The sequence below is a fragment of the Agelaius tricolor genome, unplaced genomic scaffold (assembly GCF_023055355.1).
Source record: "Agelaius tricolor isolate 1412-34295 unplaced genomic scaffold, bAgeTri1.0.p SCAF_2, whole genome shotgun sequence".
Classification (NCBI taxonomy): domain Eukaryota; kingdom Metazoa; phylum Chordata; class Aves; order Passeriformes; family Icteridae; genus Agelaius; species Agelaius tricolor.
In genome coordinates this window covers 84,520,557-84,545,450 of record NW_027269262.1, presented here as the reverse complement: position 1 = coordinate 84,545,450, position 24,894 = coordinate 84,520,557, and the positions used below count along the sequence as shown (strand labels likewise).

General features: G+C 40.3%; 1 protein-coding gene across 1 annotated transcript in view; it reads right to left on the bottom strand.

Annotated features, from left to right (window-relative positions):
• Positions 1-1,730: 1,730 nt before the first annotated feature.
• The window catches only part of FER1L6 (fer-1 like family member 6), a 68,889-nt gene continuing 45,725 nt past the window's right edge, over positions 1,731-24,894 (bottom strand). The window contains exons 28-41 of the mRNA XM_071421757.1: positions 24,814-24,853; positions 23,726-23,841; positions 22,479-22,610; positions 21,429-21,554; positions 20,271-20,398; positions 18,836-19,006; positions 17,511-17,671; positions 14,524-14,666; positions 13,858-13,946; positions 11,829-11,927; positions 9,863-10,104; positions 9,407-9,570; positions 8,075-8,175; positions 1,731-3,916 (exon numbers count right to left, since the gene is read on the bottom strand). Of these exons, the coding sequence (XP_071277858.1) occupies positions 3,730-3,916; positions 8,075-8,175; positions 9,407-9,570; positions 9,863-10,104; positions 11,829-11,927; positions 13,858-13,946; positions 14,524-14,666; positions 17,511-17,671; positions 18,836-19,006; positions 20,271-20,398; positions 21,429-21,554; positions 22,479-22,610; positions 23,726-23,841; positions 24,814-24,853 (1,899 nt within the window). The 3' untranslated portion in view covers positions 1,731-3,729. The remainder of the gene's footprint in view (positions 3,917-8,074; positions 8,176-9,406; positions 9,571-9,862; positions 10,105-11,828; positions 11,928-13,857; positions 13,947-14,523; positions 14,667-17,510; positions 17,672-18,835; positions 19,007-20,270; positions 20,399-21,428; positions 21,555-22,478; positions 22,611-23,725; positions 23,842-24,813; positions 24,854-24,894) is intronic.

Sequence of the window (24,894 nt, the reverse complement as noted above, 5' to 3'; positions counted from 1 at the left end):
AGAGTGGAGAAGAAGGGAGGCTGCAGGACCAGCTGTGGCCACTTAGGCTGGAGGTAGAAAAGTGGGTGAAGGAGTCCTCTGAGATGTGGTGTCCCAGGGTAGCTGACTGCTCTGGTTCAGGGATTTAGGACACACAGAGACCCTCAATGGATGAGAACTTCAGAGAATGACAAAGAACTAAAGGAAAAGGAATCCACTGGAAGAGGGTGATGGCAGTACAACTATCCTGTTTGACCATCCCACCTTGAAGTGTAGACATCTGACAGGTTTCTGGTCTGTATTTGTTATATGATTTTGTATATATCTATTACTGTATTTCCCAGTCTCCAGGGATTCTCAATTTTGGCCCACAAGTGGATACCAAATTTCTGTATGTGCCTGTCTTGAAAGGCACTTGGGTCAGAAATCTTACAGTACCTGTTGATATCACCTAGAGATCTGCTGTGTTTTCAGTATCTGAATGGTGAGGGAAAATGCAGGCTGCACATGACATGTAAATGGGAGGTGATTTCCCTGCCCCTATCAGCCTCCCCTTCACTCCAATTTCTGAGGCAGCAGCTGCCTGCAGTGCCCTTGCAGCTTTCCAGGAGCTCCCTGGCAGGAGGCAGCTGCTTGGAAAAGAGCTCCAGCCACCCCTGCAGCAAAAGGAGGAGGCACTGCTGGGAGCAGTGGATCAAGCACAGCCCTCTAGAGGAGCTGAGCTGTGATGGGCAGGTCACTCTGGAATGCTGATGAATCCAGGGTGCTGGAATTAGCCAGGTAATGAACTGGCAGTGCCATCACAGAGAGTTCAGCCAGGGCCACTCTCCAGTCAGAGGGAGGGAAGGAACATCCAGAAATCTTTCTGGCTTGTTCCTAATGAAGGAGGCCTCTGTTCCTGATGTGGAGCCCTGGAGCCATGGCAGAGGCATCCAGGAAGCAGACACAGATTTCTGCTAATCAGTGGAGCTCTGATTAGTCTTCATAACTGCTTACAGAAGTGCTTGAAAGAGAGGCTGTCTGGAAGAGTTTTATAAATTATCCTTTCTCCATAGAAAATACATGAAAATTAATTTGTTTGCTTTTGAGACAGATTAATTAGAGAATGGAAAGAAGAGGTGGCTGTCATATTCCAAATGTCTGGGAGGCTGGAACCAGATCTTGGGTTAAGCTCTTCCCCAGTCACAAATAGCTGATAAAAGAAGTATAAATTAGTCTGGAAGTAGACAGTGCTCTGCACTTTGGAGCTGATGGCAAGCAGGATATTCAGCCAAGATGATAAAAATCCCTTTGGAGCTGGCAGCTGGCACACGGAGCAATGAGGAGCTCTGCCTGGCAACCAAAAACCTTTCTGTGGCTAAAATATGAAGAAAGAAAATTCTTATATCACCTTGTCAAGGGCTTTATTTCTTCCAAATATAAAAGTAATTTTAACACAGTCATTAGTCACTGTGAGACCAATCTGCTGGGTCCAGTGCAGTTTGCAGACTGGGAGCAAGGCACAGAACATTCTGCAAAAATCAGGACAGAGCAGACCACAGTGCTTCACACAGTTCAAGGCAGCAAGAACAAACAAGCAGAGTAAGGACAGATGAACACAACAGCTGCCATGCAGCATCAGAATCTCTGACCTGACACAAAGGAAAAAATTCAGATTCATTGCCTTTTGGCTGTCACAACATACTCCAGTCATTAATAATTATCTCTCATCTTTTGCACCAGAATAGTTTTATTTACTCATACTTGAGCTTTTAAATTGCATTTCCAAAATTCATGGTATGATGAAATATATTAGGAGAAACAACATTTTCTTTTCTGTTTCATACAGGTTCGGTTGCAAAATCGCACAAAATTGAAAAATGTGTTTTCAGAGGAACATGTCACGCATGGTGTGTTAGCAGAGACTGCACCAGACAATAGCCTGGTGCAGAGGGATATGAGATGAAGAGGGACTCAAGGGTGATCAGCACCTTTTCACATCATTGTCTTGCTACATTCAACTGGGGCAGACTTAACTATGTAATTGTGTTTTATTTTCTAGGTCAAAAGAATAGTTTCTAAAGGCAAATAGAACAGAAAAACTCACCCACTGCAGTCCTTTGCCACATGTCTGGTTGCAATATACTCGCTAACATATCTGGATAATTTAGTTATATTTATTATATATTTAAAAGATGAAATTTAGAAGGAAAGCAAAGTCAGGATCTGCTGGATGGAGTAGGGATGGGATGCTTTCAGCTTGCCTTTAGCCACCTGCCTCTGTCATCAGTGGGATGGGGAAGAGGCACTTTAGAGCAAGTTGTCCCATCCAAAATAAGCCTCTAAAATGTTTTTCAAAGGTGAGATGTCTTGTCTGGGGAAGTTTCACTGATATCCATTTTCCAGACTGATGCAATTACCTGTGGTTTAGGCCAGAGGAGAAGAGAGGCTGATTGCACAGCCTTGGCAGGCCAGGTACAAGCAGTACCAAACAAGCTTCCCTTATAAGTGGCTTCTGAGAATTATCAAGCTGTCTGCTTTTCTATTCCTGCACCCTGAGCTTGGCAGAATTACCAGCATTTATAGGATCTCTTTGTGTTGCCTTTTGATGCTTTGAAATGTGCAAAGGGTGCTCATACTTTGTGTGAGGGGTGCATGGTGCAAAGCATTTTCACAAAGGTTGTTTTTACAACAGATCTAACTGTGGGTGGCACTGGAGGAGATTTGGATGGCTATTCCAAATTCATAGCCACTCATCTGAAGGCCAAGTGGAATCACTGAGTTATCAAGCCTTGCCTTGTGCATGACACAGGTGGCAACATTTTATGTATTCTTAAGTAGGATGAGGATTTTCACATTGACAACAGTCTAAGGTTTATTTCTTGTTTTCTTTAATACTCCATGGTTTTTTCTGTTCTGCAGAACAGAAAATCTCTTTTCCATTGCTCTTTGCCTTTGCTTTTCAAGCAGCAGGATTTCCCCTGTTCCCTGTCCTCTGCAAGGATCATTTGTTACCACAATGCCCGTGGACAAGTCTTCATCTTCTTGATCCCTCTTCCCCAGAGATCACCAGCACATTCAATTTGCAGCTGGAAAAAATTCTTTCAATCTCTGCTACTGCATCCCTGTCATTGGCACTTAGCTGGTTTATGAGTGTGTGAGATGTTCTTGAAGATCACAGCATTTTTACTGAAAGGTGCAGGATAAATTCTACATGACACCAAATGAGACAATTTAACCTTAGAGTTCTTTTAATAATACCTTTTATCTAAAAATAATCATGCCATTATAAGGTTATTGAAAAACAGTTAAAATAATTAATTACAAAACTATGCAAAGACTGTATTATACATTTATCTTTGTGTAAAGATTTTGACCTTCACATTTAATCATATATCTGTAATAATAAACACTTGACTGAGAAATTAATTTCTGCACAGCATTAAAGAATTTACTCTTAAATTCAATTTTAGGTGCATAACAACACTTTCAATGATAATGTCAATAAAGCTGCAGTAGTAATGTTGTACATAATTAATATACACCATTAATGTACATGAATGTGCATGAATGGTAATGTACCTTAAGGATGGGTCTGAATGAGCATTCAAAGAAGACATTCCAATACTCTGAGAGCTCCAGTTTCTGATGTGAATAGTTACTTTTCTTTTTACAAGGAATGAGATGTGTTTAAGGTTAATTAATTATTTTTGCCTGACTTATTTTTAGCAGAAGTTTCCTTATTTGATTGACTAAAATGAGAGCCATGATCTACCCTTTTCCTGTGACTAACCTTTCACTAATTGCACCTGGCAGTGTGTAGATAAAGAGAACCAGGAAGATAACGAGAACAAGCAGAATTATGCCAATGATGATGTACTTCTTGTAATTCCTCCAGATCAGGTGATACAAACACTTGAAAGGGTTTACAAACCAAGAGAAGGATGTGTCTGGTCGGCTAAAGGGGAAGAAAGAAAAAGAAAATCTTTTGTTAAGGCAGATCCATCTCTTTCCAAAGTTATCACACTTCAAAATAGATATTTGAAGTTAAAAAGGACCTTTAACTCCTTGGAACCCACTACAGGGATTAGAGGGAATGTCCACCCATGTTCACAACCTGTTGGGTCATTTTTCTTCCACCCATTCCCGCCTCAAGCTCCACACACAACTTGGAAAGGAATTCCAGCTCACACATCATAAATACTTCAATTTATGTCATGATACAGGGTTCGAAATTGAAAACAAGATCATGATGAACCCTAAAGAAGAAATGCAGGCATCATAAACTTGCATACAAAAGCTTTCTAGTAATTTCAAGGAATTTAGCATCACAAAAGCCACTACAAAATGAGCCACTACAAAAAGTCTGATTGCACAGTGATAGACAAGGTGCCACAATAATCAGAGCCAGCTCAGGTTGGGCATGTGGCCCAAAATGGTGTATTTTCAGAAGAAAATTTAACACAGGCCTCGTGAATACAGGAAATGATGAAATGTAACCCAGATGGTTTGCCTGTGTACATAAAGAACCTTCTTCCAGTGGAGAATATCTGCATCCCACAATCCAAGTTTTTCCAAATGTTGCCCCATATTGGGTTCTCCTCCATACCCAGAAGTTTCTTCCCACTGTACAACAAAGCTGACTACACACAGAGAGGAAAACTGTGTTCTATGTAGGAAAAATGTTGGCCTGGTGTCTCCTCTGGCATGACACCTGGACTGGGAGGGCACTGTGCTGCTGCTCCAGCACCCTCCCCAAGGCAGCAACTGCCAGCTTTTCAATGGGATGACCTGATGAATGCAGTGGTGTCGGGCAAATTTAACACCTGCAAAACCTGGGCAGGTTGTCTTTCTTATCCAATGTCACTGTAATTGTGCAGATGGTGCAGCAATAAGGAGAATGAAATTAACTGAGGGTCACAAAAAGCTGTGGCCATGTCTGACTCCAGAAAGGTGTTCCAAAATTTAAGCAATGTCTTAATTATCTAGTGAACTCAGCATTAAGCCAGTGGAAGTGAATGCCAATGTCACAGAAAGTCTGTGAATGTAAAAGGCCAACTGAATATCTTTTTATGAAAGACTGGGCTTTTTATTGAGGTGGAAATTATTCAGAAATAAATAATCAAATCAGCCCTCCAGGTTAAAAGGACACCCTGAAGATTAAAACTACTTGAGAAACAAGAAAGACCCTCAGTCTGCATGTACCAACTGCTTGAGTACTTTTCATAACCTTTAAAGGCTGGAAGAAAAAAAAAAAGCCAGACTCTTGCTTATTTAATTTGTTTCCTTTGCAATGTGGGCAATAGAGCTCATTACCAGTTATAGCAGTGCATTTATTATCATAGACTGCATCCGGAAAGGCATCGTGGCTTGATCAGCAGAATTGAAGAGATGAAAAACCTCATAGTGCTTTGGCCAGCAGGAAATTACACTCATTGAACCTTATTCTTTGTTTGCATGCTCCTCCCTCTAGTTCACAGACATTTCATCTTTGTCCACCTTTGCTCTGGCACATTATTGAGTCTGCTACTGTCTATAGCTCCTAGAATTTTTATTTTTGTATTGTTTTGAAATTATTTTGTTTCTTAATTAAAAAGAATAATTTCACAAAAAAAAATCCAAAAATGTCTCTGCTTCTCTGGGTGTTCCTACATGATGAGCAAAAAAAAAAAAAATTGAGTGAATCTGCAGTACTGGCATAGAGATCTGGAGGTCCTGAGAAAAGAGGTCCTTGAGATCCCCTCCTTCCTGAAGGGTAGAATAAATTATTTTTCATCTCCCAGCTGATTGTGCCTGCTCTGCATGTATGAACCACATATTGCATGATCTGGGGGCACTGAGCTGGTAAACTTTACTATTTTTAAACTTTAATGAAGCTGAGGCATGCTATTTAATGAAGCTGAGGCATGCTATGTCTTCAACTGTTTATTTTCTTTCCAGTGAGTGAGTGTCTAGATAAAATAAATTTTACTATTCACATGCTGATATTGCTTTAGTAACCTTAGGATTTATTCTGCCTAACTTTAAAGCCTGGGTGCTCAGTCGGGTCGTTCGTGAGCTGTCTGCATGGGTACAGGAAGGACCTTCAGGAGGCCAAGTCATCTCTTTCCCCAGCTCATGTCTCAGGATATGTGTGCTTAGGAAATGGGACACTCCTCCACCTGTACCATGAGCAGCTACAAAAGGAGCCTGAATGTTTTGCTTCTGAGATGGGAAGTGTCAATGACACTATCCCCATCCTACTTTTGATTTAATTGAGGCATACATCTCAGTTGTGAGTAGAATTATGTTGAGCCATATGTTGGCTGTGTATTCATACCACAAAAATCACTGATTACTCAGTGCAAGATCTGGAGGAAGGCTCTGGTTTTGTGGCTTCTGGGTCAAAACACCTCCAGGCTGTGCAGCAGAGAAGAGGCCACCAGGCTGGTGACAACTTTTTGGCCCAGCAGATAAAATGCCCTTGAGCTGAAAACACAGGGAGCCCAAGGCAGCCAGGAGTGCATGGACTGAGACTCCAAAAATGAGAGGAAAATAAGACAGTGCTTTGTGCATCCTGTTGACAACCCTCTGGACATGCAATGCTTCTATTCCACTTGACACTCTCTCTTAAAACTCCCTAGGCTGATTGCTTTCTACCACATGTATTTCAGAGCTATCCCAGTCCTCTCTCCTCTGAAAGAGGTGCTTTAGTTTCCATTACTGGGAATCTTTCAAGCAGACACCTGTCAGGCAAAGCTCATCCCACCTTTGGGTAAAGGGACTGGGTGCAGTGATGGATTAAAGTTTTTCCAAGGCTAGTTTTAAACAATGCTCTGATACCTCTGATCTGATAATTCCTTTATGCTGCTTCCTCTTTTCTCATGTTTATCCTGAGATGTATCTCAAACCAACAAAATTAAACAGAATGTGTAATCATTACCATTATGATTAGCAATTGAATTTTAGAAGCTTTTGTAGCAGGAAATATAACATCAATTTCTCACACTCTTTTTTTAATCTAGCTCATTAAAAAACTGCTCAAGTGCTTTGGTAGAAGAAAGCACTTGAGCCTAAATAGATTAAAAATTCTTTTTTTCCTGAATGCAAAAAACTCAGCTGATACTTTTTAGATGTGACAAATACTGAAAGATATATTGCTCCTTCTAGATAATTTGCCTTTGTTAAAACACTTACAATGTCCTCATTAAAAAGTCTTATGATGGAAAATAAGCATTTTCATTCTTTGAGTATGAAGAACAATAAAATTAGAGATGGAAGTCACATCCTTTGTGTGTCTAAAGAAGGGCAATGATGCTGGTAAAAGGTCTGAGCATGAGTTTTGTGAGAAGCAGCTGAGGGAACCAGAGTTGTTCATCCTGGAGAAAAGAAGGCTTCAGAGGAGACCTTATTGCTTTTTACACCACCTGAAAGGAGGCTGTAGCCAGGTGGGAATTGGTCTCTCCTTCCAAGTAACAAATGACACGATGAGAGGAAATAACATCAAGTTGCTTCAAGGAGGGTTTAATTGTGTATTGGTGAAAAATTTACTGACCAAAAGGGCTGTCAAGCATTGGAACAGGCTTCCCAGGGCAGTGGTGGAGTCACCATTCCTGGAGGTATTTAAAAGATGTGTAGATGTCATGCTTAGAAACATGAGTTAGTAATGGACTTGGAAGAGCTGGATTAATGGTTGGACTCAATAATTTTAAAGATCATTTCCAGCCTAAATTATTCTATTGTTAATATAATAAATATAATCCAACTGATCTTTATAGGTAAGCAAACTGAGATGTTGTCAGTATGTGTAAGCTATGATGATTTAAGATGTTATCATGTGCCAGGTCAGCTATGGAATGAGCTCATGTGAATTCCAGCTGAGGACAAATGCTCAGCAGTGCAATTTATTTGGGCTTCCACAGGAAGACATTCCAGCAAACCTGAAGGTGCTGTCGGCAGCAGTGCCAGGCACCAGGCCAGGTACAAGCTGCACAATTTCTTGCTGAAGGTTGCAGCAGGAAAGAGAAGAAAATCCAGGAGACCAGCAAGAAGGTGTCCTGCAAGGTGGCCCTTCCCCATCTCCTGCTGAATGCCCCTGCCCCAGCATGTTTAATGAGTTTAATGAGCTCCTACTCACTTGGGTTTTTCCAAGGGCTCAGGCTCCTTTCGAGCTTTGCCCACTGGATTCTTCTCAGCTTCTTCTGCTGTGACCAAGTGAAACTCAGCTTCCACCTTGCCCTGGATCAGAGAGAGAATATGTAAGCATCCAGCCCAGGGCTATTATCACTAATTCACAGCAGGATTTGTCTTGTGGAGAAATGATGGAACCAATTGAGGGCAAAGGAAATTGATTAAGGAAAATAAGGTAGTCTTTGCAGCTGAAGAGAAAGCACAAAGGAAAACCCAGGCACAAATTCCTGACTTATGCTCAATGACTGTAGGAAAGAGAGGTCAGATATTTTCTTCCAGACCTACAAATACATTTTCTGCTTCTTAAATTATCAAGTAATTCATCTGAAAAACACGTTTTCTATCTATCACACATCCTGGCAGAGCTGAATGTCTGATCTGGAAGCTGTGCTGCTGACGTGGACCAGATGTAATCCATCAGCAGGGTGAAATTCAGCCAGTCACAAGTACTGGAGCCATTGACCTGTGAGGTCTCAGCTCTCCAAAGGAAGATGGGATTTAAAGAGTCCAGTTAAAATTCAGAGTGGATAAATCAAATCAGCTTTATAGAATTTGTGATGGATAAAAAACAGACAAATGACTTTACATATATTTGCAATTTTTCTACCCTATACCTTTGTGGATGGTATTGATTTGAAGTGTTGAACTATGCCCCTGGCTATAGATCAACACAGCCTGTTCAGCACAGAACAGGGCTGAAAGAAGGATGCCAGTAAAAGTCATAATTGTGGAAGCAAGGGAGAGATCAAAGTGGACTGGGAGAAAGGGAATCAATTGTTCTAGAGTGTAGAATAGGGAAGTAAATCTGGGATTTGGAAGTGGAGTTCATTCACTAAATCCATGGAAAGTACACAGTCAACTTCAAGCTGAATAAGGCAATGAAATTGAAGATGGCACGTTTCATTAAAAAATTCTTTTTGCTGGAATAGACAAAAATGTGAAGGGATGGTGAGCTTTAGGAACATTCTTGGACAATCAATGAAAATCTAGAGACAGGGAAAGAAACCCCTAAAAAAGGACCAAAGCAGGTGAATTTATAGAGGGCTAAACTACTGGAAATGAGTAGCTGGTAGCTCTTAGTGTGTGTCTCCCTAGGGAACTGAATGCAGCTGAAAAGGCACTTTAGTACTCAGTTACCTGGGCTCTTCTGAACCAAATATATGGAGAACCACTAAAGCATTTGGAAGACTCTTACAGGTTGCTAGTGGTGGTTTTTCCAAATCCAAAATTATCATATTAGTCCCAGAGCAAAGCTGTTCATCTGTAGTGAGCTGCTTACCGTGAGCTCCCCAGCCTTGATGAAAGGCCACCAGCCTCTGATGCGCTTCTGCTGAAATATGGAGATCTTGTTTTCCTCACTTGCTGCCACAACTGTGCCTAAGTCACAGCTCTTGGCTGTCTTTGCTGCCCGAGGGAACCCATTCAGGTCCAACTCAAGAGTGCCTGGAGAAAGAAATAATTTGACAACACTCAGGGACCAGACAGACACAAAGACATTCAAATAGCAGCTTCCAGATGAGATCCATGGAGGAATTTAGCAGCTGAGAATCTCTCTGTACTGTCAGTCATTCACCCTAATTATTGGCTTTACAAGAAATGTGCAAGTTTGCAAAGTGGTGCTTCAGAAAGAGAAAAGCAAAAGTTGGGGCTCAGACACCACTCTGTGCATTCCTCTGCAAAACACGGCTCTGGTGAGACCTCAGATGGAGCTCAGGCAGATCCATTGTGTACTTACCCAAGAAATCATCTGAAGAGAGTCTTTCAAAATCCCACACCTGAAGCACCAGCTCAGCAGGTATTTTGCGTTCTGTCTTTTCTAAGGAAAATATGTTTTCTCTTTTGGTAACCACCATCTGTTTCTCTGCTGGGAGGTAGTGGAAGGGGAACACAAAGCGCCAGTTGAAGTTGCCCTCTCCTGTCAAGGAATTGTAATGTACATCTGTCTCCTGTTTGTCCTCTTCCAAGCCCTTTATCCACCTACAGCAAGCACACAGTGGAAAGCATTGTTGTCACCAGGGGATCTTGAAATGTAATTGTTATTTGGTTTCAGGCCTGACCATTTTCTAATTCCTCCCTAACCAGTAAGAGATGGCACAGTGTCAGCATGGTGAGATGCAGCAACAGCCCTGGCTTGGGGGATCCTGGGACACAGGCTGCTCTAATGGCCAGTGGTGATCAAAAGCTGAGAATGAGAACATGGTTTTTATTCCAATCAGACCCCAAAGTACCACTTGGCAAGTACCAGTTTGCTATTGGCCAAGACAGCTCTCTTCTTTGGGACAGGCAGTGGTGACAGCATCAGTCATTTACCCAGCACTAATCACCCTGTATTGATGTTTTGCCACACTAATAAATTCTGTGTCACTGTCTCAAGACTGATATCAGTGCCCGGTATTAGAGCCTAAATTTTTTGCAATTCCTTTTTGCAGCTATAAACATTGTGTTTGTAAGGCTGGAGATGTCTCTGTTGGTTTTTTTGTGATTTCCTCTTGGTTTCTGCTACAGTGTGCACAATATCAGATGTGCTGTGGTACAAAGGACAATACTTTCTTAAACATAATTTTCTCATCTGAAGAGAGGTAATGACCCAGCCAGGTGTGTTTTAGCTCTGTAGATGATTTATCACACCTTGAATAATGATTAGTGATTTTGTGCTGTATCCAAAGAGCAGTTTTTCCCCTGCAACCCCAATATTTCAAAAAGAAATTGTGAAAAATGGTAACAACCTGGAACATGGCACTGCCCCAAGTGCAAATCCATGCCTGGTGACAGATACAGTGCCACGTGCACTGTTTGAACATAATGAGATTTGTGTCTTCATCATTAAGGCACAGAAGCAAAAAGTGTCCCCCACTCCTGGCTTCTCGGTCAGACCACTCTGGCACTGATGGTGATGCTCTCATCACAGAGCTCAGCACAAAGGCTGGCTCCCTATTTAATTCCTCAAATTTGTGTTCTCAAAGCTACTCTGCTACTGCTCTGAACACACAATTCATATTGGCATATTAAACTTACTCTCTAGGAGAGGAAAAATGAAATCTAAGACCAGTCTGGCACCTGAGATTTTCAGTACTTTGTACTACCACTTGTGCCCACAATTTCCTCCAAGCCCTCCCTGTATCTGCATTCAAATCCTGCTTAGAAGCAGAAAGTAGTATTCCAAAGCTGGCAAGGAATTAAGAAATAACCTGCTACAATTTCAGGAAAGGAAGGAGATGAAGAGCAGAAAGTGCCCATGTGATGTTCTCCTCAGCATGACCATGGTCATTCACCCACACACACTCCCCACCTGAGGTTAGAAAATATTTCCAACAGAAATAGCTTGGCAAACACGTCCTTTCTTATTTCTAATGCAGCTATAATGCTCTTTTCTCTGATTATGTCAAAACTCTCTGCATCCATGTAAGCTCTTACAGTTCAAGTTCTGTATTTGATCTCTGTACTAAACTGTGAGCTTGGTGCTTGTTGTGTGCCATCTCTGCCTGAATAGGAACTAACTCTTAGTGTCATTTCAGTTACTTGATTTTCAGAGGAAATAAAACAGGGCAAAAAGGGAGCAGTATCCCATGGGGGTGAGTAATTTTGGCAGGCATTTAGTGCAAAGGTCGCTGAACAGCTCATCAAATATTCTCACAACACAATTTTTTCCTCTGATTTTTGAATGAAATCTTGCATGTTATTTTGAAGTGTGACAAACTTACCCTTTTACATAGATATCACTTGATTTTTGCCCCGTAAAGATGTTTTCATCTTCTAGAATGACATCCTCTGTATTCCAGATTATTACCCTCAGTTCATATCTGAAAAAGAAAAAGGATTTTGTGTAAAGCTCTGGTCAAGCACTAATGCCAACCTCTATCAAATAATGTTTTTTATAAAGTGGGGAAATATTGTGTTTGTGTATCAGTCTCAGGCCTCTTTTGTTTACAAGAGTCTGGTGATAGAGTGGGGATGTTGGTTCCTCTCAGCTCATGGACTATAATGCACAACAACAGGGTCACTGCCAGCTTCAGAGGGATGGAAAATTCCTTGCTTTTTATATATCTGTTCATTTTCAACTTTTTTTCCACAAAAATACTGCAGTGGAACAAGACAAAGTTGATCTGAAAAACTTCGTCAGAGCTGTCCCCAAAACAGTGATCAGCTTGCTAATAAAGAATAGAGCTCCCTGAGAGGTGCTTTTTAGAAGAAATGCCTAAAAACATTGCATTTAGTGAAATCTAGGGCATTAAAAGGGATGAGGACTGCTTGGAGATATTTCATTTAAGCAGGTATAATTATCTTTAGAAACAACAGTAAAAGGAATTAAAGTTTCTCTATCCGTTCTACTCCCTATATGCAAACATTTATGGTGGCCATCCAAAGCTCCCAAAACTTGAGCTGATACACAGGTATTGCAGGTGACATAAAAAATTAATACTGAAAAATTTAGGTATTCCTTAAGTTATTGTATGAACTGCAAAATACATAAAAAAGACAAACTAACTCTGTTTGATAACACCAACATACAGTTTCCCTGATATGACATGTTTTGTCTTGGAAATAGCCTCAATCTCAGGGTGTGGAACAATTTGCTTCAGAAGTTACCAGACACTCTACATCATGGAGCTCTTAAGGAGCTCCATGCAAACCAAGCCCCTGCAATAGCCAAAGATATTTGAATCTGCAGTGCCCCACCTGAGTCTTGTTCAGTCAAAGATCATCAATAAGAGATGTTTTCACAAAGTGTTTGAAGTTTTATAGAGGCTGGAGCCTGTTTTGCTGCAGCAAAGATGCATTTGTCAGCAAGATGTGTAACTTGCGTCTACATGTACTGGGTTTTTCCTCGTAATTTATGTTAACTCTTAGATGAGTGAGAACTAATGTTCAACAGTATTTTCCCCTGCTACAGTATACTACAAAAATGGCAGCAACAATTTAGTTTTGTGGGCTTGATTAATTTTAAGTCTTTTTGGATTGGAAAATGCTTGTTGTTAAGGAGTTTTATAGAACGTGCTGGTCTGAAAGAAGTAATTGCTACATGGACTGTTTGTTTGTCAAATCAAGTAACACAGGAATAGTACCTGATGATGTTTCAGACATGAAATTCTCAGGAAAGGCCTTGCTAAAATACAGGATGGGCTGAGAATTCTCTTTCTCATTTTAGTGTTTTCTTTACAATATTCAATTAGCTTGAACAACTATGTGCAGTACTGCATGTAAAGAAGCATAAGGAAATGGGAGAAGGCTATTCCAAACAGATCTCTTCTATCTGTTGCTGCTTTTGTGTTTCTTGATCTTATCCTTGGACAAATTGCTGGAAATCCAATACATGTAGTGCTATTGCAGCAGTTTAAAGAGCTCAATCAGGGTGAAGGAAGTTATCTCAGTGAAAAAGCTAGTGAAACCGGAATTAATTCTTGCAGCTCAACAAGCAGATGATAGCATCAGAATTACTTGCTCTAGTCACCTGCAATCTCTTTATTATAAAGGATAAAAAAGGATATCTTTGTAAGAGGTGTGTGATAGCTCTTGCTGAAAAATCACCAACAGTTCTTTGAGTTGTTTAATGGAGGAAAGCAAACTAGATGCTCTCTTTGATTTGAAGTCATGTGAACCTGAGAAAACTTTCCTCGGGACTGGAGAGGTTTCTTTTAGTAGTTCATTTTCTATTTATTTCCAGACACTTAAGAAAGACTCAGTCTTTGAAGAGTTCTGCCACTGTGAGGGGAGGAAAGCACAGAGTATTACCCTTTGGGTTTTCTTGGTGAAATGTCCACAGGAGGTCCTGGCAGAGGCATATCATTAGAAAACATGTCAACCCACATCTGTACACGACCCTTGAAAACAAAGAGATAAACATCCCTGTAACCCTATTTCACAGAGGATTTAAAAGGCTTTCAATGTAGCTCTGACATCCAAAATCACCTCTTCCTCTACGAGCACCAACCAGCTCAATATCCTGTAACTATGGCTTAATCTAGGAACTTTCTATACAATATCTTTTTTGTGCACATATTCTTTCAATCTTACAGATACTTTGGTGAAGTTGAAATAGAGCTCAAACACTGTCAGCTTCAGGTAAAATCCATGAAAAACAGTATGTGATGAACAGAAAAAAAAAAGAGAACCAAGGTTTAGATACAAGCAGAGGTTTTGTTAACCTAATAAAGTAAAGCATTGAAAAGAATGAAAATTTGCGGTTGCACTTTGTGTGATTACTGTGGATTTGGGTAAGTGGCTGTGTACACACATGGCTGACAATTTCCAGGTTAACACTGTGCAAAGTCTCACATTTGGTGCAGCACTGGAGTGCTGACTCTGTAGGTTTGCAGTTACAAATAGAAACCACAATAACTGGAGGGAGTGAAAACTGCTCCTGGCTCTACCATCACCACCACCTCTGAGCTGCTCTACCTGCTCCATGCCTGGCTTATCCTTATGGTAGAGGGGCCGAGTCTCAATGTGCTCTGGGACCAGTTTGTAGCCAGCTCCAGGGATTTCTTCCCAAGCACGTAAAACCTTTAAGGAGAGATGTTCGTATGATTCAACTGGCTCCTCTAAAGGAAAGAGTAAAACAAAAAGAACAATGAGAGCTGAATTACAATATTGAGCTCCTTGGTAATATGTTTCATTAGTTATTAGAGGTACTCATTAAAAATTTGCTTAAGAGGAATGTTTTATGCATTCCAGTTAAATAAAGAAGGGCCTTGAAATAGTTCTAATTTGCATTAATAAGGGGATCCATTGGGCTAATTAGAAGATTAGCACTAAGGCAGCAGATTTCCTCTAAAATACAGCAAATCATTCCACTGCTACAGCATCAGTTTTTAACAGGAAGATAGAAGAAACATGTCAGTTATTCTTTTGGCAGAAAGTTGCAAATTTTTAAAGCCTGTGAAAGACAAGGAGACTTGGATTTTACAAAGCCGACAGTAAATAGGCACTAGAAGTTAGCTATGCCTCCTTTTACTTTGTAATGGCAACAGCAAAGACCTCAGACAATTGAATCACGCCTCAGAGGAAGAGAGTTGAAGTCCATGGGCAAGAAGATTTCACCTCCTGACCCTCTCACCTTGGCCACTGGAAGGGATAACCAGAGAATCCCAGAGAATCACACCTCAAGGAGGGATCAGTGCTAATAGTGAAAGTAGTGTGGATGTTAGAAAGCAGAGAAAGCCCTTTGAGCCCTTGAGCTTCTCTTTCCTCCCTTTTTGTGTGGGCTCCACACAAAAGAAGCCCAGACTTTTGACAAGTGATATCTTCTAGATTAGAAGTCCCTAAGTGAGAAGAAGGTTAAAATTTATTTGTGTGAACCAATTGTTATCACTTTTACTATATCTGAATTACTGATCGTTGGCAGAAGACTCATTTGGAATTTAAATAGCAGATATTAAACCCTCCCTAATGGCTCAGAGATGGAGGAAGGATGATCTTGTGTTTATGAATCTTGGTTCCCTCTTGTGCACAAACATCTAATTTTAGCCAGCTAAAAGCAATGTCTCTAGCTGCTATTCAGTCAGGCAGCCTCAGTAACAATGACCCATTATCCTACAATATCCTGTATCCTCTCAAAGAAACCTTTCTAAAGATTTTTGTTTTTACCTCTGAAGATGCATATTTCTTCCCATTGGCTACAGATAATCCTAGACTACCTGAGAGTAGTGGACAGGCAGTTGGACTAGATGATTGTTGTAGGTCTGTTCCAACCACACTATTCTTATCCTATCCTATCCTATCCTATCCTATCCTATCCTATCCTATCCAGCTTCTTTGTTCCTAGAGCAAAGTTAAATTTTTCCTTCCCTTGCAAGTTAAAGCCAGATGGATAATTATAATTTTCTCCATCTGTAAAGTGGAAATGGGACTGCTTTCCCTTTTCAGTATGCCTCTAGAGCTCAAATCTGTGGCCTTTGTTAGTTTTACAGTTCCAAATGATGGCCACCCCAGTAATCCATCAGGAAATAAGGACCCAGATGTACTTGTCAGAACAGCAATCTGGATAGAAATTATGTTAAGTCTACATGCGATAAACTATTTCTGTACAATATTGAAAAACTTGTGTACATAAGTCTTTTGACCTTTGTCATCTGGTTCTATATTTCCTTGCTTCTGATTTACATCATCTGACATTGGTTTATCTGTAGCTCATTTTAGTGAACCAGAATTTTGATTAAGACATCCTCTTGCTGGTAGTACACTCAGTCTTCTGCTAGTGAGGAAAACAAACGGCAATACTGGAGTAAAAAATCTCTTTCAGGCCAAGAAACCAAAAATGGATCAACTCTTCTCCCTTCAACAGTGCTTCCTTGGCAGCCTTCCACTCAAGGTGTGAGCTGTATTTTGTAGTTGCTAAGAAGAATTGTGTCAAAGAAAACCAACACTGAAAAGGGACTGGAGGTTTTCTTACACTGCCGCAGTGTCCACTACTGTCTCTGAGACCAGCTCCTTTCACTCCCCTTGAAAGGCTCCATCCTCACATCTGTTTTCCTTATTCTAAGTACAAAACTGAGTCATAGAATGGGTTTGGGTTTGAAGGAATGTTCAAAGACCATTTTGTTCATTCCCCCTGCCATGGGCAGCGGTGCCTTTCACTGATGACTCTGTCCCACTCCTCCCCAATGTGATAGGGACACTGAGGGTCCCCATTGCTTTGACCTCTTTCTAACCAGGGAGATCTGACAGTAGGTTACATCCTGCCATCTGGATCCATGGACCCCACAGATACCTGTATTTACAGACTGCTGTGTCAGAAGGGGACTCAGAGTGGCAGTAACCAAGAGGAAGAAAAAGTCAACAGAGAGGAAAGACAAGTAGGTAAGGTAGGAGTGGCTGGCAAGTGGCCTGGAATATAACTGTGGTCAGAAATTTGTCTGACCTTGAGTAACTCCCTTCAAAACAGTATTTCCCTTCCCTCTACTTCTCATGTCTTGGGTCTGTCTATTCCAGTGTTTTAATTTAGACAGAGAATACATTCTTTGAAACACCCTTCCTGACTTCCCATGCTTTGATATTCTGTGGGGAAGGATTTCAGAGCATGCACAGACCAACATTAAGCCAGAAGGGCTTAGTTCCAAGAGGATCCCCCACACTCCAACCAATCTTGGACATCCCATCCTTGGGATGAGGTAGGAGCTAGTCCAAGGTATTCCCCAACAGCCACCATGAGGATGTCAAGTCATCAGCAGCAGCTGTTTCACCCAACAGATTCTTTGCAATTAAGCTACAGCAAAAGCAAATACAGACACAGCCTTCATTGCCAGAATTACAGGAGGGTTTAAGAGCAGACACAGGCTCCAGCAATCCATCTTGGCAGTTCATAGCACAACAGGGCTCCAGATATATCTTGGTAGGCTCCTGGTACTGCTACAAGGCAAAGGGAGGATGCTGAACTACTTTGTTACCGTTCTCATCTTCTGTGAAGACTGTCTGTCCCTTGAAGATTTTTGTTCCTACTTGTATCTCTCCTGGCCTCATGAAGGGTCCACTTATTCTGTAGTCCTTGCACAGCTTAGTGAGGATCTCACTTGGCTTGGTTGCATCTCGCCATGCATTGTACCCTTCTCTGCAAGAGTGAAAAATGGGTGAGGTTTTCCTTCAGAATAGTGCACTGACAGATCAGGAATTTCAATGCAGAGATTCACTTTGTGGTCAGTGGCCCTGATACCAGCTCAGTTAAACTTTTCCTTTGTCCAGCACTGCTACTTACTTGAGACACTGCCTCTTTCTGCTCAGGTCCTTGGAGATCAACCACTCCTTTCTCTTAAAGCACAGGAGAAGCTGAGGCAGCCTTGCCTACAGCTTAGATAAAGTAATAATAGCATGGACAGGCTTCCCATGAGGAAAAGGAACAGAGCTTGTTCCCTGTTGTACCTAAAAGATTTGAGATTACATGTGCTGCATCCATTCAAGGAGAATTATTCTGCAGCTCCCATATGCAAAGGACAAGCTCAGGTTATTTGGGACATTTAACAATCATATGAAGGAATATCTCACACTGGAGATTGAGCTGGCAAGGGAAGCTTGGGGTTTGGTCTGCGTTCCTGATTGCTTTTCGACATTGTTCACCCTTGGTTTGTAGAAAAAATGAGAAACAATCATAGAAGAGCCCCAAACACACATCTCCCAGGTTAGCGCCCCACCCCAGGGCAGCTGAGTTATTTTAGCTTGACTTTCTCTGCATTAATTATTTTTTATGTGCAAGGTCCTTGAGAGTGCAGCTGTCTGGCAGGGACCAGGAGCTCAGGCTCACTGCCCCATGCTCACCCCATCACAGAGGTCGTGTCAGCAGCCTCTGCTCCTGCTCCCTCAGTGCCACCCCAGTCCCAGCAGCCCTGCTGCAATCACTGCAGCTGAATAGCAGAGAGCAAAGTAGAGCCCTGGCATAATTTCTCTGAGAGATTTTTCCCATTTGCCCTTTATGCCTGTCCAAAGGCAGTTTATCAAGCAGGTATGTTGTAAACATCAGCTGTTTACTATCTAAAATACTTCTTGAACCAACAGTGCTGTTAATTTAAAAATATCCATTCCCCACTGAGGCTGGCAGTTACCCAAAGCCACCACTAAGGTCTTTGGTGAGTTTTAATTAAAATACTCTCTGTGACACTTCTGTGCTGGAGAAAGCACAATATCTGGAACACATCTGTAATTTCTCCTTTGAGTCAAGTCACTGACTGTGAGCTCTGCTGCTGCCTGAAGAAATACTTACATTTCCTATAGAAGTACTTACATTTCATATTGACTCTGTAACCCACAGGTAGCTCGATGTCTGCTGTAGAAACGATTTTCCAAATCAATTTTAGTCTCTCCAATAAGATCATCTGTCCCAATGAAGTCATGGTCATAGATCAAGACTGTGAGCAAGGAATCCTTGGGGAATGTAGCCTGGATTTCAAATGATCTGCAGGAAAAATTGAGACCAACATGAAGGCAAATCACTTTTGAAACCTCAAAGGCTAGGCTAATTAATGCCATGCAAACAGTGTGTGAGTGGTGTCTCTTCTCATACACAGTGGGATTTTTTGGTAGTGCTTTTTGCTTCAATTAAATACATGAACATGCTGGAAACATACAGTGCAAAAGTGTATTCTTTCCCCTGCTTCCCTATCACCCTGTGAACAGTCCTAAGATTTTTCCTACAATCCTGAATCCAGTAATGCTGATACAGCTGAATGTAAGGGATATCACACATTTTTCAGAAGCCCCAAAACAGACATCTAAGTATTTTTTGTTTTCTTGCAAAAGCTGCAAGTTAATAATGAATATAGGAATTTGGGGGCACCCAACAAAATGATCAGGCAAAAGTTTTAAATAAATCTCAAAAAAGCAAAGATAAGAACTCCCTTTCCACTTGGTGCATTTTTCAGCAATCAGTATAGTTGAGATGTGATGGGAAGTTGAAAATATAAACGTGATCATAGAAGAGATTTGACAAATTAGTGAGAGACAGAATATCCTGATCACAACACTGACTCCAGATTTCTCCAAAGCACTGAAAAAACTGAGCTTTGTCTCCTGAGGGATGAGTTTTCTACTTTTCCCTCTATTCTAGGATTCTTTCAGTCCAAAATAGTATAGTTTTTCTGTCTTAATGTTCTTCTACCCTGATTTAAAATATTTTCAACCTTCTGAAAATAGGGAAATTTACTGGGGAAAAAATAACACAGCAATTAGCATCAAAACTATAAATAACTATAAAACATTGATAATTCAAACTGGATCTTTGCTGACAGCTTGCCCCTGGCTGTCTGAATTAAAAAAACTCAGATGTCCTAGAATTATGAGATTTATTTAGGTCTATTCAACCTGAAAGAACAACAAAGATTGTGTAATCACACTTTACTGTTCTGATATTTATTTTGCTTTAAACTTAATGATTGTATTAATTTTCACAGACAATTATCATTTGTTGCCTCATTTCCTCTCACACATCATTTTGCAAAACCTCTCACAGATTGCATTACTTGGTATGTTTTGATGGGTATGAAAATGAAATATTTTATTATCATACAGTGTGACACCAATAATCAACGCTTTAACCATCAGAATTACAAAACATCCAAACAGGCAGAAATCAGCATATAGCAAACACTTAGTAACAGCAGCAGTGGTAACAAGAGATAAAGCAAAAATTACACTGAATACAAAAATAAGTCATCACTGACCTTCCAAATATGGGGTTGAGCTGCTTGGGGATGTAGTTCTCCCTGTCTTTAATTTCTGTGTTGCCCAGCCTCAGCACAATGTAGGGATCTGACTTCCCATCTGGATCAGCTGGGCTGAGGTTAAATGCCTGTTAAGAAGGAAAATTGTGTCCTCAAGGAGTTTGCTTGAATATAGCAGGGTCCCTACATGGGACTGTGGTTTTCCTGCCTGGTCCTGGGTGTTTGGAAGTTCAGGGACTTTGCCTGCTTCATGTAATGTAAAATTTGGCCTGTGGCTTTGTAGGCTACTATGAAGAGATGATCTGGAGAGTTTGCAAAGCTGGAAATGTTGTCCCATCACTAAGATAGAAAAAGCTAAGCAGGAAAGGCAAGAAAGGCAATGCTAGAAGAAGCTGGATGCATGAGTGCAGGTAGGATTCAGGAAAGATTAACCCACAAATATTGCTCCAGATCCTTGAACAGTGCAAACCAACTCTTTATAGAATCACAGAATTGTTAAGGTGGGAAAAGACCTCTAGGTCCTTATATTCATTCAGGAAGTAAAACTATCTCTTCATATTTTGTTGCCACAATCTCTCTGCATGCCATCTTTCTGTCTTAGATTACCTGCAACTCTCTTGTTTCTCTGAAACACCAGTTCCTTCTACCCATTTTCCCTCTCACACCATTCTCTCTCATCTTATGCTCTGTATTTCTACCTTTATTGACCCCAAAATTTATTTACTTGTAGAACTTTCATAGTATGCTATTCACGGGCCCTCACAAATACTCTACCGTTTCCCCCTTACTGAGGTTTTGTTTAAATGTGTGTCATTTTTAACAACTCTACTCATTAAAACTGGCTGTATTTGCATATTGTGGATGGAACAGGTTATCCATACTATGTTAGTTATGTATCCAGAGCTTTTAGTTTCAACAAGTGAAGTGATTCTCCAGTCCTGGAGAAATCTCCAGATTGATTGTGAGGAATATATATAACATTTTCTACTCTGAACACACATTTCTACAGTATGAAACTTTGTCTGATATATGACCAGGAAAAAGCCCAAACCTCATGGATGAGGATTTTCAGAAGCTTAAACAAAGACATTAAAGTAAACTGAGTTGAGAGGAAAAATCCAAGTTATTTCAAGGTTAAAAGAACATCTGTCTACTTACAGCCACGATATAAACCCTGATGAGCACTTTGACAGGGTGGTTTGGGGGGATCCCTTGCAGGATGCGGGGCTGCCCTCCATCCAGCAAGCTGCCATCCTCAGCACTTGGGTAGATGCAGAAGGAGCCCTGGAAATACATGGACTTTTATCTCCCTTGAAACCAGATCAAGTGCAATAAAAACCCAACCCTTTGAATGGAAAATCATCACTCATGAAACTCATTTTGTGGTAGCCCCCACAGGGAACCCAAACTGCATTGCACCAAACATCACCTTTTAAAATGTCTGCTCTCTACAACGTGGTACTGTCATATCTAGATATTTACAAGGAGTATCTCTGTGCCTATTTTAAACTAATACCTGTAGGTCTTCCAAATCTAGTTTTCTTATCATTAATATCTTAAAGATAATATTTTGAGCTTAACTGTATATTGGCAAATTAATAATTCCATTGAGTAAGTTTCATAAGAGTGTGAGAGGAATCCAGCTGTATTTTTGCAGCTCATATGAATCAATATTGACTCATGTTGCTGAGTAGCTCACACTGCCTGAAAGCAACTAACAAGTCATTTGGACAGAAATCTGCATTGCAAGTTAATTGGGACATCAATGAGCTTAATCAAACAAATCCTAATAATATTACTCAGGCTTTGAACTTTTCAGATTGCCTGATGGAGACCTGGATGAGGCTGTAGCTGTGAGGGCCTACACTTAAATTACACAAAATTACATGTAAGGTTCTGTAACTGAAAGTGTAGAAACCAAGTTGCATTAGTGAAATCTGGACTACAAAATATGTCTTCTTCCTCTTCTGTAATTTCAAACTCCTTGTGATTCCTTAGCTCAAAACAAAAGTGAACACCTGGTGCTGGATGATGCTTTTTTCTCTCAGATAATGGGAAAGGAAAAAACTTGACTCTAGATATAATAAAACTAATTCTATTTACAACAGACTAGCAATATTTATTTCTTTCATCCCTGGCATACCTGAAATATGTATTAAAACCTAAAATCTCTAAATTATTACCCATTTAATTAATATTAAAGCTTACCTTAAATTTTCCTATTATTCTGTCTTCAGCATCAGCATGAACTTCATCATTAGATTTTCCTCTTAAGAGCTGGAAAGTTTTCACCCAGTCCTCAAAGTTATTAAATTCACTCTCCAAGTCTCCTTCATAAATCTTTGAAAATAGAAGAATGCTAAAATTTTGTGGTGCAGTGAATATATTTATAGCAACTTTTTTTATTAGAGAATGAATAGAAATTCATTTTGACACAAAATGAAAACTTTAATAAAAACCAAGGTTTTGCAAAAGTCCTTGAGGAAAAAAGTTAATTCCCCATTTAAAACAGGACCAATTTTGTCCTCAACCAAAGGCTTTCTCCAACTACTGAAATAGCACATTAATGCAGCAGGTGGGAATGGATCTGAAGGGGCCAAAATGAACATTTGTAGCCACTGGTGTGAGTGAAAAATTGTGGATGTGCTGCTCTTTGCTTCTGTTTCCTTGCTGCATTGTGCCTTTGTTGAACTGACCCATTCTATTGTGTTAATGCGTCAAAACTTGAGAGCAAAGCAGACAATAATAAAGTGCTGTGGGGACAGAGCTTTAGGGTAGCTCAAATGACAAAAAATTTTTCAAAGAATATGTTTTTTCAATGCTCTCCCCCAGTAATTTATCAAGCATTAAATGGAAGGGCCTATACTACTGCCATCTCTCAAAAAATGGAAACAGCAGTTTCAAATTCCCATTTATTCAGGCACAATCTAATCCAAACTGTTCTAATCTTTTCAAGCATCTCATCTTTCCAGGCATTTTGCACAGCACATATAGTTTGCACATATAGTTTTCTTTGAATTCCTTCTATCATTACCCAACCAAATCTAATGTGAGCTGAGTATTATTTCCCATCAGGGAGGGTACACTAGACATCACAGTAATGCTTTCCACTTCTTTTTAAGGACATTCTTAATAGGCTGCAATATTTCTAACATGAAATTTGGGATTTCCAACTACAGTATTTTATATACAAACAACAAAACTGAATTTCACTGAAGTTTCTCTGGGTTTGTCTCCACCAATAAATTCTATGTCTAAGACTAAGTGGGCCACACCATGGTCTCCTCTGTGTCCCTTGTGCTGAAGGGCATTATCACTATAATTTAGTGTGTTTTATTCATTTTAAAGTATCTGAAATATGTGTAAGGAGGGTTTGCCAAACTCAGCTGTGATGTCGAACTTTGAAGAGACATTTGAATAACAACAGCCTTACCTCAGCCTTACTTTTCTCTTACCTGCAGTGTTGCTAGGTTTGGAGTTTCCTTCTGTATCCTTTTCAATGTCTTATCCTTCTTCTTTTTGTCTGGCTCATCCTCTATGATCAATGCTATATGGTCAGAAGTCTGCTTATCTGCAGAAATTTAATGACATCATGATTGTCTTAGTAAGCAAAGTACATAAAATGCTTCACACAGGGATGCAAAATACATTTTTTAAAGAGTCCCTCTTGCTCTTTCTCTATTTATTCCTCTACTGCCAGACACAGGAATCCTCTCTTTTACCACTGGTCCTCCCAGGCAGGGAGGTGGCAATTTCTGCTCTCTGTGGCTGCCAGTGCTCATAAAGAGCTTGCTGGACCAAGTGTGATGGTGTCCTGTATGGCCCCCTCCCCAATGGCCTCCTCCCAGACCACCCTTCTCCTCTCTCTGACTCCTCCCCAGTGCAAATAAACAGATTTTATCAGCTTTCACATAAAATTTAAGGTGTATTTAAAACTGAAAGCTGTTGTTTAGGCTGACAGCTACTTCAGATATCAGGATGACCTAAGTCCTTCTCTGCTTAAAGATGTCCCAAAATAGGTGTATTTCACCTGGTGAAAGCCTGGAAGTGTGAGAAATGGGAGGAGGTACACCAGAGTAAAGTCAGATTCCAAACACTGAGAGGGAATTTCTCAACAAAAAGAGGATGAGCCCTTAAAAGTTACACTGAGGTGGTTCAGTTCTTTGAAATCTGGATTTTGAGTTCACTTTACTTTCATTTTTTGAGTAGTTCCTGTGTGTTTAACAGTACTAAATATTTAGAGATAGATATTTAATGTCAGAGATGTATATGTATAATGTTTATCATCACAGGTTAAAATTTGCAACAAAAATGATCAGAAGAGAATTTACTATTTACTTGAATGACAGGGAATTCATGTTAACCCAACCCTGACTGTGAAGTTTTAACCTACCCACCATCTGATCAGTTGTAGAGGAAAGAGCCCAGTACAACAACAGTACTCTCCTACCAGACATTAATTGTTGCCAGCAAAATAGTAGAGAAGTGGCACTAGAGACAGTATTGATGCAAAATATTAGAAAAATGCAAATAATTTACTTACTGTCTTCAGGTTTTCCTTCACTGGAAAAAATTCCTTTTGCCTTTCAAAAGAAAAACATGATGGACAAAATCCTCATTATTT